At 40.9% G+C, this 12,458-nt stretch overlaps 2 protein-coding genes across 2 annotated transcripts; both read left to right on the top strand.

Moving 5' to 3' along the window:
• On the top strand, positions 1-4,940 carry lrit1a (leucine-rich repeat, immunoglobulin-like and transmembrane domains 1a). The gene is made up of 4 exons (XM_040001212.1): positions 1-576; positions 961-1,421; positions 2,261-2,566; positions 2,862-4,940. The coding sequence occupies exons 1-4, from the start codon at positions 455-457 to the stop codon at positions 3,926-3,928; spliced, it is 1,956 nt and encodes a 651-aa protein (XP_039857146.1). The 5' UTR covers positions 1-454; the 3' UTR covers positions 3,929-4,940.
• A 274-nt stretch (positions 4,941-5,214) lies between these two features.
• lrit2 (leucine-rich repeat, immunoglobulin-like and transmembrane domains 2) lies at positions 5,215-9,314 on the top strand. Its single transcript, XM_040001996.1, has 3 exons — positions 5,215-5,465; positions 5,689-6,479; positions 7,384-9,314. The coding sequence occupies exons 1-3, from the start codon at positions 5,356-5,358 to the stop codon at positions 8,196-8,198; spliced, it is 1,716 nt and encodes a 571-aa protein (XP_039857930.1). The 5' UTR covers positions 5,215-5,355; the 3' UTR covers positions 8,199-9,314.
• The last annotated feature ends 3,144 nt before the right edge of the window (positions 9,315-12,458 follow it).

The raw sequence follows: 12,458 nt of genomic DNA on the forward strand, positions 1-12,458 counted from the left end.
CCGACGTAGGAGCCATAGGGTATGATATAGGGGCCACCTTGTGGCAAAACACGGTCCACTCCACTCCCAGATTAACAGTCACGGCAGGGCTCAAATAAACATGCTACATTTGAGGCAAAGAAAAAAAAAAAGCAAACATCACAGTGGATTATGACCATTTCGGAAGTGTTTTTCTGTGGTAATAAATAGGGACGTCTCTGCGCAGCCTATCCGATTCCGGGATGCAATACGCATCCAGATGAAACGAACGCCAGCCTTTTCGCTAATCCTTGTCTATCCTTTTTTATCTCGGGACTCATAGTAGTCTGATCACTATGGGGCAGCGAAGCGGTGGGACAGCGCCGTACGGATGACATTCCTGTAAATGAAAGAGAAAAAAAATAGTCTGATTGACTTCAGTGGGCGCAAAGTGGGCGCATGTAGACAAATTGCGTATGCATAAAAGTTGGCCAAAATGTTCCTCGTCCTGCTGCTGGGGCTCTACGTGGCCACGGGTCAACTTTTTCCCCCAGTGAACGCCTGCCCTTCGCAGTGCAGCTGCTTTTACCATAACCTGAGTGATGGATCAAAGGCGAGGTAAGTTGGATGCCCAAAGTGAAATGAATGTATCTTGTGTGGTATTTTTTGTGTGTTTGTTTCTTTGTTTTGTTTTATTTGTTTTTTTGCACAGTGATGCATCATCATATGAGGACAGATGTTTGCACAGAGGTGAACACGTGTACAAAAGATAATTCAGGGAGTGCATGCCGCTCCAATTTTATTTAATGCAGGATTATCTTTCAAAGGCACTTTCAGGCTAAGTTTTTATAAAAATCATTATCCACATAACTTTTGCTGCTTGTGAACTTTTGAATACACATTTGTTGTCATTAATTGTCGATTTAGTTTAAAGTCTTAGTGATTCGTAAACTATGCACAAATGGAATTTGTGAAGTTAACACAAATATTTCCGACTTTTAGGAGCGTGATTTGCAATGATCCCGATATATCTCTCGTGCCTGTCGGGTTTCCTGTTGACACCTCCAAGCTGCGGATTGAGAAGACATCCATCCAGCGGATACCCAGCGAAGCCTTCAACTACCTCTCCAGTTTGGAATTCTTGTGGATGTCTTTTAACACGCTGTCCGCCTTGAACCCGGACAGTTTCCGGGGGCTTTATAACCTGGAAGAGCTTCGGCTGGACGGGAATGCCCTTACCGCCTTTCCTTGGGAATCTCTCATGGATATGCCCAGCCTCAGACTTCTCGATTTGCACAACAACCAGCTCACTTCCCTGCCCGCGGAGGCCACCACTTACATCAAGAACCTCACCTACTTGGATCTGTCCAGCAACAGTCTGGTGACCCTACCTGCAGAAGTGCTGTCCAATTGGCTGGCTGCAAAGCCTGCACAAGGGCCAGACAGCTCCAAGATGATACTCGGTGAGAGGCAGTGCTCATCCTGACATCAAGTCTCCCTTTAAATCCTTTAAAGTGCATTTTAGGTGCATTGTTTTCTTCTGAGCTTAATGAAAGTGTGCTAACTTTTTGCAAAGCAATTTTTTTTTTAAAAATAAAGCATCTTAAGCTTACATAAGCAATATATAATTTGACAACAAAAGCTGTTTCTGGTGAGTAAAAACATATTGTATAAAAAGTAACATTGGAAAAAAGTAACATTTTGTCTTTAATATGAAGGTAACAATTTCAGTAATAATTTCTGAAGCTCTTATAATATTTAATATTTCATCTTTAGATTCCATATTTAATAACTAATATTAACAGGCTGTATATTGACATCTATTACATGCTTTTAGAGTGTAACATAGCAGATTTAAGATGCTTTTGTTTAAAACATTATCTCTTATAATGGGTGGATTTAAGTTACATTTTATTAAAGAAAAGAAAAAAGAAAAACACATTTCAAATTGTATATATATAAAAATACACACAACTCTATGCACTCTGTTGGTGGAGGTGTTGTGATCAACAACGAGTCTTCTTATAATCTTCTTGTAGGGAGTGTGAAATGACAGCAAAGTTTGATCTTGATGTCTAGTCAATTTTCACCATCATCATCATCATCATCATCATCATTATCGTCATCATCACAATCATTGCCATAGTCATGGCCATGATGTAGTTTATGAATTAAATATTAATCCTCTTACAGGATTAACATCCCTACATCCACACCAACCATCTGTAGGCTGGTCTATCATTTCGTCCACAGCTGGACACTTGTCTTCCTCCTGTAGCCTCACTTGTACCCTTGCCCTTAGGTCTCCATGACAACCCCTGGGTGTGTGACTGCCGGCTCTATGACCTGGTCCAGTTCCAGAAGTCTCCGACTCTTTCAGTGGCTTTCATCGACACGAGACTTCGATGTTCAGCTCCAGAGAGCGTGTCGGGGGTCCTGTTCAGCGACGCAGAGCTTCGCCGCTGTCAGCTTCCACGTATCCACACAGCTGTGGCACGAGTAAGGAGCGCTGTTGGAAACAATGTGCTGCTCCGGTGTGGGACCATTGGCGTCCCCATCCCAGACTTGACATGGCGCAGGGCAGATGGACGAGCCCTCAATGGAACAGGTGAGTCAGCAGCTATTTGGATAGATGAGATAAGATGATTTTGTGTGCTCTGTATTGCTGCTGTTAATTAAATAGAGAGCCACGAGTGGAGTTAGTAAGTCTGAGTGACATCTATTGCCAACACAGTGAGTTACGCAACACTGATCATCAATGCAACATTGTGTAATCACCAGCTTGTTGTCTCTTTTCACATTTGTCAAAGGGGACGTCTCGGGTGTCAAATTACTTTTTTTTTTTTTAAATCGTTCTTCTGTTGTTATTTTATAACTGTGTTATTCCATCTCTGCCACTACAGTCCAGCAGGAAACCTCAAAGGAAGGAATCACCTGGTCAATCCTCAGTGTACCAGCAGTGTCCTACCGTGATTCAGGGAAATTCATCTGCAAGGCCACTAACTACGCAGGGAATGCAGAGGCTGTCATTTCCCTCGTTGTCTCCAACTCGCCAAAACCAGAGGGGAACCAAACCAACAATGACAAGAAGCCCAAAATCAAAAAACCAAACCAAATGGGCAAAGCTGCCTACCAGGAGAAACTGGTGGCCAGATATGTGGCTCCAACCTCTGCTCCTTCATCCTTGCCGGCCCTGGATCCTGGCCTCCTGTCTGGTGTTGGGCCTGATCCTGGACTATCCAGTTACAGCCTGACTGAAGGAGCCACCCCAGGGCCTGCCACCTCCCCCAACTCAGATGCACTGCTGGATCTGGAAAAGACTAATCTAAGTAACTTGGCAGCTAACGCCTCATCGTTACAGCAGGACCCGGACAGAGTGGTCCGCTCAGTAAAAGTTGTAGGGGACACAGACAATACAATTTCTCTAAACTGGAGAGCCCCTAAAGCCAAAAACACAACAGCATTTAGTGTGCTCTATGCAGTGTTTGGAGAGAGGGACATGAGAAAGATCAATGTTGGAGCTGGGCAGAACCGTGTAACCATCGATGGTTTGGTGCCCAGGACCAAGTACATTGCTTGTGTGTGTGTGAAGGGTCTGATCCCCAAGAAGGAGCAGTGTGTCATATTCTCCACTGATGAAGCAGCTAGTGCTACTGGTACCCAGAAGCTGATTAATGTTATTGTGATCACAGTGGCCTGTATCATTGCAGTCCCGCTCACTGTTATTGTATGCTGCGGGGCGCTGAAGAGACGCATTCAGAAGTACTGGGGAAAGAAATCAAAAGACATCCAAGATTCATATGTTACATTTGAAACACTCTCACCCGCCACAAAGGCCAAAGGGCTCGAGGGTGAGTATTTGAACAGACTGAATCCCGAGGAGTCCAACCGGCTGCTGTCAGCCCGCTCCAGCCTGGACTCCGAGGCCACAGCTAAAATAGAGGGACAGCCTAATGAGTACTTCTGCTGACGTCATGCTCCAGCTCCGGCTCCTGCTCCACGTCATCTTCCCCGCACTCACCCACACTCACGTCACAGTCCAAACCCCAAAACTCGTTCACATGCCCACCGGCACCCTCATCCCCATCTCAACCCACATCCGTATCCCCAGCATTACCCATATTCTCCCCCTCAGCAGCATCCTGACGTCAGTCCCCCTCTAACGCGCTCCCATACACCCCCTCCCATCCCTCCTCGCTGGATAATGCCACCAACTCCACCGCCACAGAGAGCCAACTTCTATCAACGGACTTTTGCACGCTGCACAATAATGGAAATATCAGTTTAAAGAATTTGGGAAACTGCGTAGATCTGGAAAATTTCATGTTTCTTGCAGATGTAGTGAAACTCACTGGACTGTTACACATATTCATCCATTAATATTAAACTGCAAGCGCGCTCATGCTTTTATGTCTAAAAGAATGTTTTTTATCACTAAGCCTGTAAGAAGAAAACATGATGCATGAAGTGAAAGAGCATAGCAAACACTGTAAAGTTTTATTCCACCTCACGTGCACGGCCCAGCGAAGAAACCTCTCCAATCCAATTTAATTTAAAGGGAAGTCAATGGTAGACAATCCATTGTTTATATCATATATGTATGTGTATGATTTGTAAATACTTTATCAGATTATGTACACATATACATATGCAGTTAATTCTGTGCCTCTGTATATATCTGTCATATGTTCTGAGAGAAGATATACACATAGGCATGGTTCATTTCTCTGGTGAATGGAGAGAAGCTGGAGCTGGAGAGAAGTACTGAAGGACTGAACTATGACACAATGTAAATAGGGTGGAGATGGTGCAAAAAGGAAACGTTAAATCATTTATATTCCCCCAATGAGGCACGTACTTAAAATCTTTCCATGTGACTATTTTGTGCCACCTAGAGGCATCATTACCCCATTAAAAGTAGATCTGTTCGTTCCAATGATACTTACCTATTTGAATATAGTTAAATAAACTTTTATACTGCATGTACTTGAGTGATATTGTGTGTTCTTATAACTCTACTTCACCTCACAATAATAATCAGTCTCCATACTTTGGTTCTGAGATACTATGGGTCTCTGTAATCTTCACTTACAAAGTTCATTAAAAATTATTTTGTTTATATATCTGCATATTTAATCTCTTGGACAATATCAAACTTTGAACTATTTATAGTTTACTAATCAGAATATAGAGCTATCTAAAAGGCACAGTGGGTCAGACCTAGTGACACTAAGTGTTAATCGTGTGTGTCTTGCCCAAGATTTAAATGTCACTTCTTCCTGCACTGTACGTCAGGGATTAAGCTTAATAGGCTTCTCTGGTCTGCCGCACTCGGCATGTCTGGAGCACGAATGTAGCCCTCAAATTCACGATCTTTTTTTTTTTTTTTTGTGGACTATGGACATAATTTGTTACCTGCTTGTTATAGTTTTAATAAACATTCAGGCTTGTGAAACTTTTTCTCAGTGTTTACGCGGGTGCAGCTGTGTAGAAGACCGACATGGAAGGTAAGAACTGGTTTCAAGTAGTTCAGTCCTCCTGGCGATTTCTGTTTTATTTATATGTCAGTGGGTGTATACGAGTCAGTGATACAGAATATAGTTATAATATATAGTTATATAGTTATTTGCCTCCAGAAGGTAACATTTGTTTTTTGACGGATCCTAGCAGTCAGTCAGATATTACAATAAATAATAACATCATCATATAAACTCTTTCTTTTAATCTTAGGTCATTAATATGTATGGAGGAGAGAGCATTTGGGGCTATACCACAAGACCTTCCACATGAGTTGACAAAAATACGAATTGAAAAGTCTCAGTTTACTGAAATACCCAGAGGGGCTTTCTCAAAAACGTTGACGTTGGAGAACTTGTGGTTGAACTTTAATGAAATCACACTGATAAACTCAAAGGGTCTGGAGGGTTTGAGGAACTTAACCGAGCTCCGTTTGCAAGGCAATAAGCTACGTTCAGTACCATGGACAGCATTCGAGGACACGCCGGCTCTCAAGATCCTGGATCTGAAGCACAACCAGCTGGACGTCCTACCGGAGCATGCGTTAAGGTTTTTGCCAGGTCTGACTTACTTAGACTTATCCTTCAATCGTCTTACGGTGATATCGAAGGAGGTCTTCCAAAACTGGCCTCTCTACCAAAAATTACAGAACATGGAGGAGCGGGAGGCGACAACATCTGGGCCAAACGTCGTCCTGGCACTCCACGACAACGCCTGGCTCTGCGATTGTCGCCTAAAGGGCTTCGTGGAGTTCATCAGGTCTCTGAGCCCTCCTATTATATTGATGAACTCCTACTTGACTTGCTCAGGGCCGGACTTTAGGGTGGGCAAGTTCTTCCATGAGATAGAGCTACAGGCATGCATGAAGCCCGAAGTCAGCACCCCATCAGCCAACATCAGCCTGCCACAGGGCGCCAACGTCACCCTGCGATGTATCGCCAAAGCAAGGCCTGACCCTTCAGTGTGGTGGACATATGGTCTGAAGATAATCAGAGGATTTCATGGTAAGAGTGTGGTGTCCATAGCGTGTAATAAACTACAGCACATCTGATACTTAAACACACATTTCAATGGTGGCGCAGCAAACCTTTATTAAGATCAAGAGGATTAAAACTCAGTGTATGCACATGGTGATGTAAGCACCACCAATCTCCCAATCTGCACAACACTGTCAGTGTTGATTAAGAGTGTACACTGCTGTCCATCTTGTTTGGCCACCTTGTAATTAAATAAACCGGCATGTCATTAGACTTAACTTGCTGAGAGGAGTGCTTACTGCAGATCAATCAAACAACATGCAAACTCATAATAACCACACTACTGCCCCCATTGCTATCCCACCACTATTTCTGCTGCTGACATTCATCTGTCTTAGCTCATAAGAAATATTCTCAAACATTATAACAATACTGAGCCATGCAAGTATAATAACTACAGTCTACAATGTGAGATCACAGGAGAATAATTATTATTTTAAACCTTCGATTTTGTGGATGAAGCAAAACAAACCATCCTCTATTTTGACTTAAGAACAACAAAATTGTTCAAGTTGCAAAATTCTTGGGATTTGTTATAGATGGAAATATAGTGCAGGTTACAGTAAATTGAACTTTTTAGCTCCTATCAGGGTAATGATCACTTCAGCTTAGGTTTGCACAATATATAATGAACATTAGTTGTTATTTTACTGTTTAACTGTTTAAAACAAAAAAACAGACAATGTGTATCTATGACTGTCTAATAAAGTACAGGACTCTTTAATTCTATGTATGTTTGTGGAAGATCAGTTGCAGGACACTTTTGTTTTGTCTTTTTATTAAATTTTATTTAATGTTATTTAATTTTTAAAAATATTTTACTCTGTAAGCTTGCTGTTCCCATAAAATAACAGCCCTAATGTCATCCCAGAATCTCAAGAAAGAGTGGATGATGACACCATCAGATCCCTCCTGGTGATCCCCTCTGTCCATGCAGCTGATCATGGTGTCTACACTTGCATCGCTGTCAACTTCATTGGAAACTCCTCCGTCAGCATCTTTCTAGAGGTGCGCTCTGGAGGAAGCTCCCAGTCTTCACTCCTCCCAGCTGTACTGCGGGCTGGTGATGAAAATGTCTACATCGACATCCGCATCGCCAAGCAAACAATACGGGGTATCTCCATTGAGTGGTTCGCTGCCCTAGAACGCCCCACTGAAACCTGGTTCACAATCCACTTTGGTCGTGCAGATGCTGATAAAAAAGAAATAATCTACATTGGACCTGGGATTAATTCTTACTCCATCTCGGACCTGATGCCTGCGACTAAATATGAAATCTGTGTAACCCTCAAGAATCACGCACCACGCCCAGAACAGTGCATCATCTTTGTAACAGGAAGTGACATCACTGAGATGGAACAGAGGGAGAAGCTGATACATATAGTAGTGATAGTTTTAGCCATGGTGCTGGCAGTGCCTGTAGGCATGTATGCATGCACCACTGACACCAGGTTGGCCTGTTTGGATGGTATAATGGAGAGCTGGAAGAACCGAAGGAGAGACAGAGGCTCAGCAGGAGGCATGGAAAGGGAGAGGCAGGGTACCTTCGACAGTCTGCAGGCCGCCAGTGATGAGGGCCTGGTTAATAAAGGTTCCAGTGAAGACAGGAAGGTGAGGAGGAGGTCAGAGGACAGACTGAATAAGGCCAAAGCTGACCACAGCAGACTCACAGCTGAACTATATTAAAAAACCCTCAGTTAAAACAACAACAGAAAACATGGCAGTGACATTGTTATAGAACAATGTCTTACTTTCTATTTTTGGAATAAATAATAGAAATACTAGCTCTACTATACTGTGAAAAAGTCTTGAGCCACCCCTTATTTCTCGATATTTGGCTTGTTTTTTGAATGTTTTTTTTTGTGTGTTAAGCCACCTAACACTGACCTGAATCATCCATGCATAATAAAGACACTTGTGCCTACACATAACAAACAACTTAGTAACAAACCTATTTTAAATTCTATCTTTAGGCACTTTGTTTCGAACAGCCTGTTGCAAAAACAGATCATTTCCCCCCATTTCTTTAGTCTATGAAAAAAGCCAAAGCTAACACAGTTGGATAGACATAAAAAATATGTTTGCTTCAACAAGGTGAGTTTCAAAGTGCTATTAGTTGAAAACGTCTAGGCATGCTGTGCAGTATATGCTTTAAAAGAAAAGAAAAGACCTGACACATGCCCTGAGTGAGGCATTGGGCCCTTCAGTCGATCCATCGACTCTAGAAGAGTCGATGGATCAGCAGATCTAGAGCCCAGACCTCAAATTTTTGAAGAGAACAGAGAACAGAACAAAAGGCAGCCAACATCCAAAGAAGACTGCTAAATTAAATTACAAGAAAGCTTGTCTCATAGAGTTAAGGATGCGTTGAAAAGTATAGGTTTTTATTGACTTTAAAGCTTGTTAGAACTCTACAAACTCTGTTTTTGTCTTATATACTATAATTCTAAAAATGTGGGCATGCTTTAAAAAAATTGTTGCACTTTTTTCCCTTTATCCTAGCAAAACATGCAGAAAAGAGGAGTGGCTCAAGATCCAGTGCTGTTAGGTTTATATTACTACAATATTCAGGGGAATGATCATATTTTCTGCCTTGCTTTTAATCTCATCTCTTCCTCTGTTCTAGGCCGAGGAGGTTGTTGCAAAGATGTGAATGATGGCCGTTATGTCAAGGATTTGCACCAGGGTAGAGGCTGTGCTGAAGTTGATTTTTTTCAGACTGAAGTATAATGCATCTCTCTTGTTATCACAATGCAGCAGTTTTAACTATCAGTAATAATTCATTTTATAAATATTTGAAACAGAAAAGAAAAAGCCTTTGCCATTGATTTCAATCAGAACGATATCAAATGACTTTCTAAAGAAGACTTTTTTCCAGCTTCTCCAATGATGGATATTAGCTTCTTTATCAACTATTATGTGTTAGCACTTAAGCATTATTTTATGGATTTACATGCGTGTTAATTTTACCTCATTTTCTTCTTGTCATGTCAAAAGTGTAAGTTAGGATGGATTTTTAATTAGAAAAACAGATGGTTATTATATGAAAAAACCTCACACCTTGTAAATAGAAAATGTTCTAGTTACATTTTTTGTGTGGTAGTGCATATATACCTCAACATGTTTCATGTGTGCAGACTAAAGTGGTTGTTTCACTACATTTTCTATAAATTCTACAAAGGTTTTACATAAAGCAAGCACATATGCAGAATTTGTGTCAGTTACTATAGATTCTTACAAATACCCATCGGAAAATATATTTTGCTTTAAAACATACTGTCTGTTGTCAGTGTCTGTTTATCCCTTTTTATAGTTCTGCTAAAGCAGGATTATAAGGGGAAAATCTCAAAGTAGGGAGAAAACCTTACCTTTGAGTCTGGTTTTATGTAGTTTGCGGCTACCAGAAAACACAAGTTTATTTGAATCTCATTGTTTTATTATTTAAGTTGTGTGTTCCATATTTGAAGATAGGCATAGCCTATAGATCAAATTGCAAAAATTGCGCTTGATTGCATCTGAGTGAAATTCATTCATAGGATTAGGTTATGCAGAGAGGAAGTTTCCTTTTTGTGGATAATGTGCTGAAAGGCATTCAGTTTAGTTTTATTCATTGATTTCTTTAAATCCTATCTCAGTCACTGTACATGTACGTCACAGTTCCCGTTTTTTTCTGTGTACACACGCAACACAGCAACGACGTATCACACATGATCTGCACTGACCAACCCGCACAGATGGCACATCAGATATCCTTTGGCCAATGGCATTGTTCATTTGACATAATACCCAAACACTGGCATCCTCTCCAATATCCCCTCCTGCCGTCACTTTAATATCAGATCACACAAACCCTCTCCTCCAACTCCATGTGTTGTCCCCTGTGACGCAAGAAGATCAGTTCATCTCTGACGGGGCTTGCATGTATTCACTTAAGATCAGGGTTTTAAATGACTGGCTGAGATTGGCAGCTCTCATTTTCTGGAGCACAGATACATCTGCTTTCTTTCTTGTTCCGATGTCTTTATATGATTTGTGGGTGGGGGATTGATGCTGCTTTTTGTTGTAATCCTTTTCCACTGCCCATGACACAATGCAATGTAGAATTCTATAAACACACAATTTCAGCTACTTCAGCACAGAACAGCACAAGATTTTATCTTATTTTTTCCCCACTTGCCCTAATGTTGCCTAAAGCAGTGCATTATTATTACTGACTTCTGTAGTAGCAACATAAATAAAAGAAACGTTAACCCTCTACACAAAAGCCTTTTTTTTTCTTTTTAGTAAGGAAAACTAACATTTTATTTACCTTTTAAAACTTTTGTTGCTGCAAACATATTGTGGGTGCTTTGAACCTTTCATGCTTTCTTTCACTCTAAAGCATCAATGCTCTTTGCAACTTTCCACTCTGTAATCCTCTGTCAAATAGCCCAGTAATCCTGGCTGCCTCTTACATGTCATAATGCATGATCATTTGGGCTTCTCCTCATATTCCCCCATTTCACTCCAGAGCATTAACAGCTTGCAACATTGGAAAAAAAACGGGGGGAAAAATGTGAGTTTGGATCCTCAAAAAACTTTAAACTTTAAGTGTCCTGACCTGCAAAAAAAGTGAAACCGTTTTTGTATGTGGATTTTATTTTATTATAGTTTTGTCTCCATCGTACTGGAGGCATAAGCACGTCAAATGTGTCAGGTGAGGCTGCAAAATGTTCAGTTTCAGTCACACACATCTTACCGGTTCAAACTAGATCAGGGCAGATGGACTTTGCGTTTTAGGCCGCTATGCAATATTGTGCAAAGATGAACAAGTTGTTTTTTTGGATTAGAGAGGGTAATCTGCAAATTTCATGTTTTATGTAACTCTGAAATAGTGTGCATGTTTGCCTGATGTCTACACAAATACCCAGAGATTGGTTTAGTGTAACTTCATAATTAGTAGTGCTGACATTGACATTGAATCTGAGCAGAGCAAAAGGGCTTGTATCAGCATAATAAAGTATATTACATATTTGCAGAGTACAAATACTTTGTTACTGCACTTAAGTAGAATTTATCTGAGTAGTTTTTTAATGGAAACTTTTTTACTTTCAGCCCTACGTTTTAAACAAATATCTGCACTTTCTACTTCTAACATTTTAACTCGTTACTTTTGATTTAACATTGGAGGGGACTTATAATTTCATGTCATTGTGGGCCTTCAAACATCAAACCCATTTGAGCCTAAGCAGTAACACATTAAAGGCAATCCTGTGTATTAATCACCAGGAGATGCTGGGTAAAAAGAGATGAAAGATGCAAAAAAAACTGTGTGCCACAGTTTGGGGTTAAAGTGAGCCAGTGATTTTTTTTAAAAATTATTTGTTTTCTGGGGGTTTTGGCGTCGGAACGACTGCAGGTGTCCACAGGTAAGCTGTGGTAGCGGTACTTCAGCATCTAGCTAGCCCTACAGAAGAAGAGTGACCATAAAGGGAGTTATATTTTGTGGCAGGTAATTTCAAATGCAGCATTTCTACCAGCTTAACAAACATCAGCAAACATACAAACTGTTTGTGTGTGACATTATTAATTTTTATATTATGCAAAATAAAATGAGGTGGGCTGACTGTGTTACTTAAAGCTTGCATGAAAATAGTCTGCAGTTTAGTGCAGGATAAACTGGTTATGTCTGTGAAGGTTCTCAGTCATCCAGGTCATCGTAGTCAAAGGAGCTTGCAAAGAAAAGTGTCTGGACTTCTATAAGTTGCTTGAAGACGTTTCACCTCTCATCCGAGAAGCTTCTTCAGTTCTGAAGAACTGAACTGAAGAAGCTTCTCGGATGAGAGGTGAAACGTCTTCAAGCAACTTATAGAAGTCCAGATGCTTTTCTTTGCAAGCTCCTTTGACTACGATAAACTGGTTAGTTTCCTGTACTGTGTTGGATTTAAAGTGTGTGTGACTGGTGCA

The sequence above is a fragment of the Simochromis diagramma genome, unplaced genomic scaffold (assembly GCF_900408965.1).
Source record: "Simochromis diagramma unplaced genomic scaffold, fSimDia1.1 OVJJ01000421.1, whole genome shotgun sequence".
NCBI classification, from domain to species: Eukaryota; Metazoa; Chordata; class Actinopteri; order Cichliformes; family Cichlidae; genus Simochromis; species Simochromis diagramma.

Bases quoted from the DNA above. Each gene is read 5' to 3' on its own strand.
- lrit1a (XM_040001212.1), top strand. From the start codon at position 455: ATGTTCCTCGTCCTGCTGCTGGGGCTCTACGTGGCCACGGGTCAACTT. The intron at 577-960 runs GTAAGTTGGATG...TCCGACTTTTAG, and splicing joins AGTGATGGATCAAAGGCGAG to GAGCGTGATTTGCAATGATC. The intron at 1,422-2,260 runs GTGAGAGGCAGT...CCTTGCCCTTAG, and splicing joins CAGCTCCAAGATGATACTCG to GTCTCCATGACAACCCCTGG.
- lrit2 (XM_040001996.1), top strand. From the start codon at position 5,356: ATGGACATAATTTGTTACCTGCTTGTTATAGTTTTAATAAACATTCAG. The intron at 5,466-5,688 runs GTAAGAACTGGT...TTTTAATCTTAG, and splicing joins GTAGAAGACCGACATGGAAG to GTCATTAATATGTATGGAGG. The intron at 6,480-7,383 runs GTAAGAGTGTGG...ATGTCATCCCAG, and splicing joins GATAATCAGAGGATTTCATG to AATCTCAAGAAAGAGTGGAT.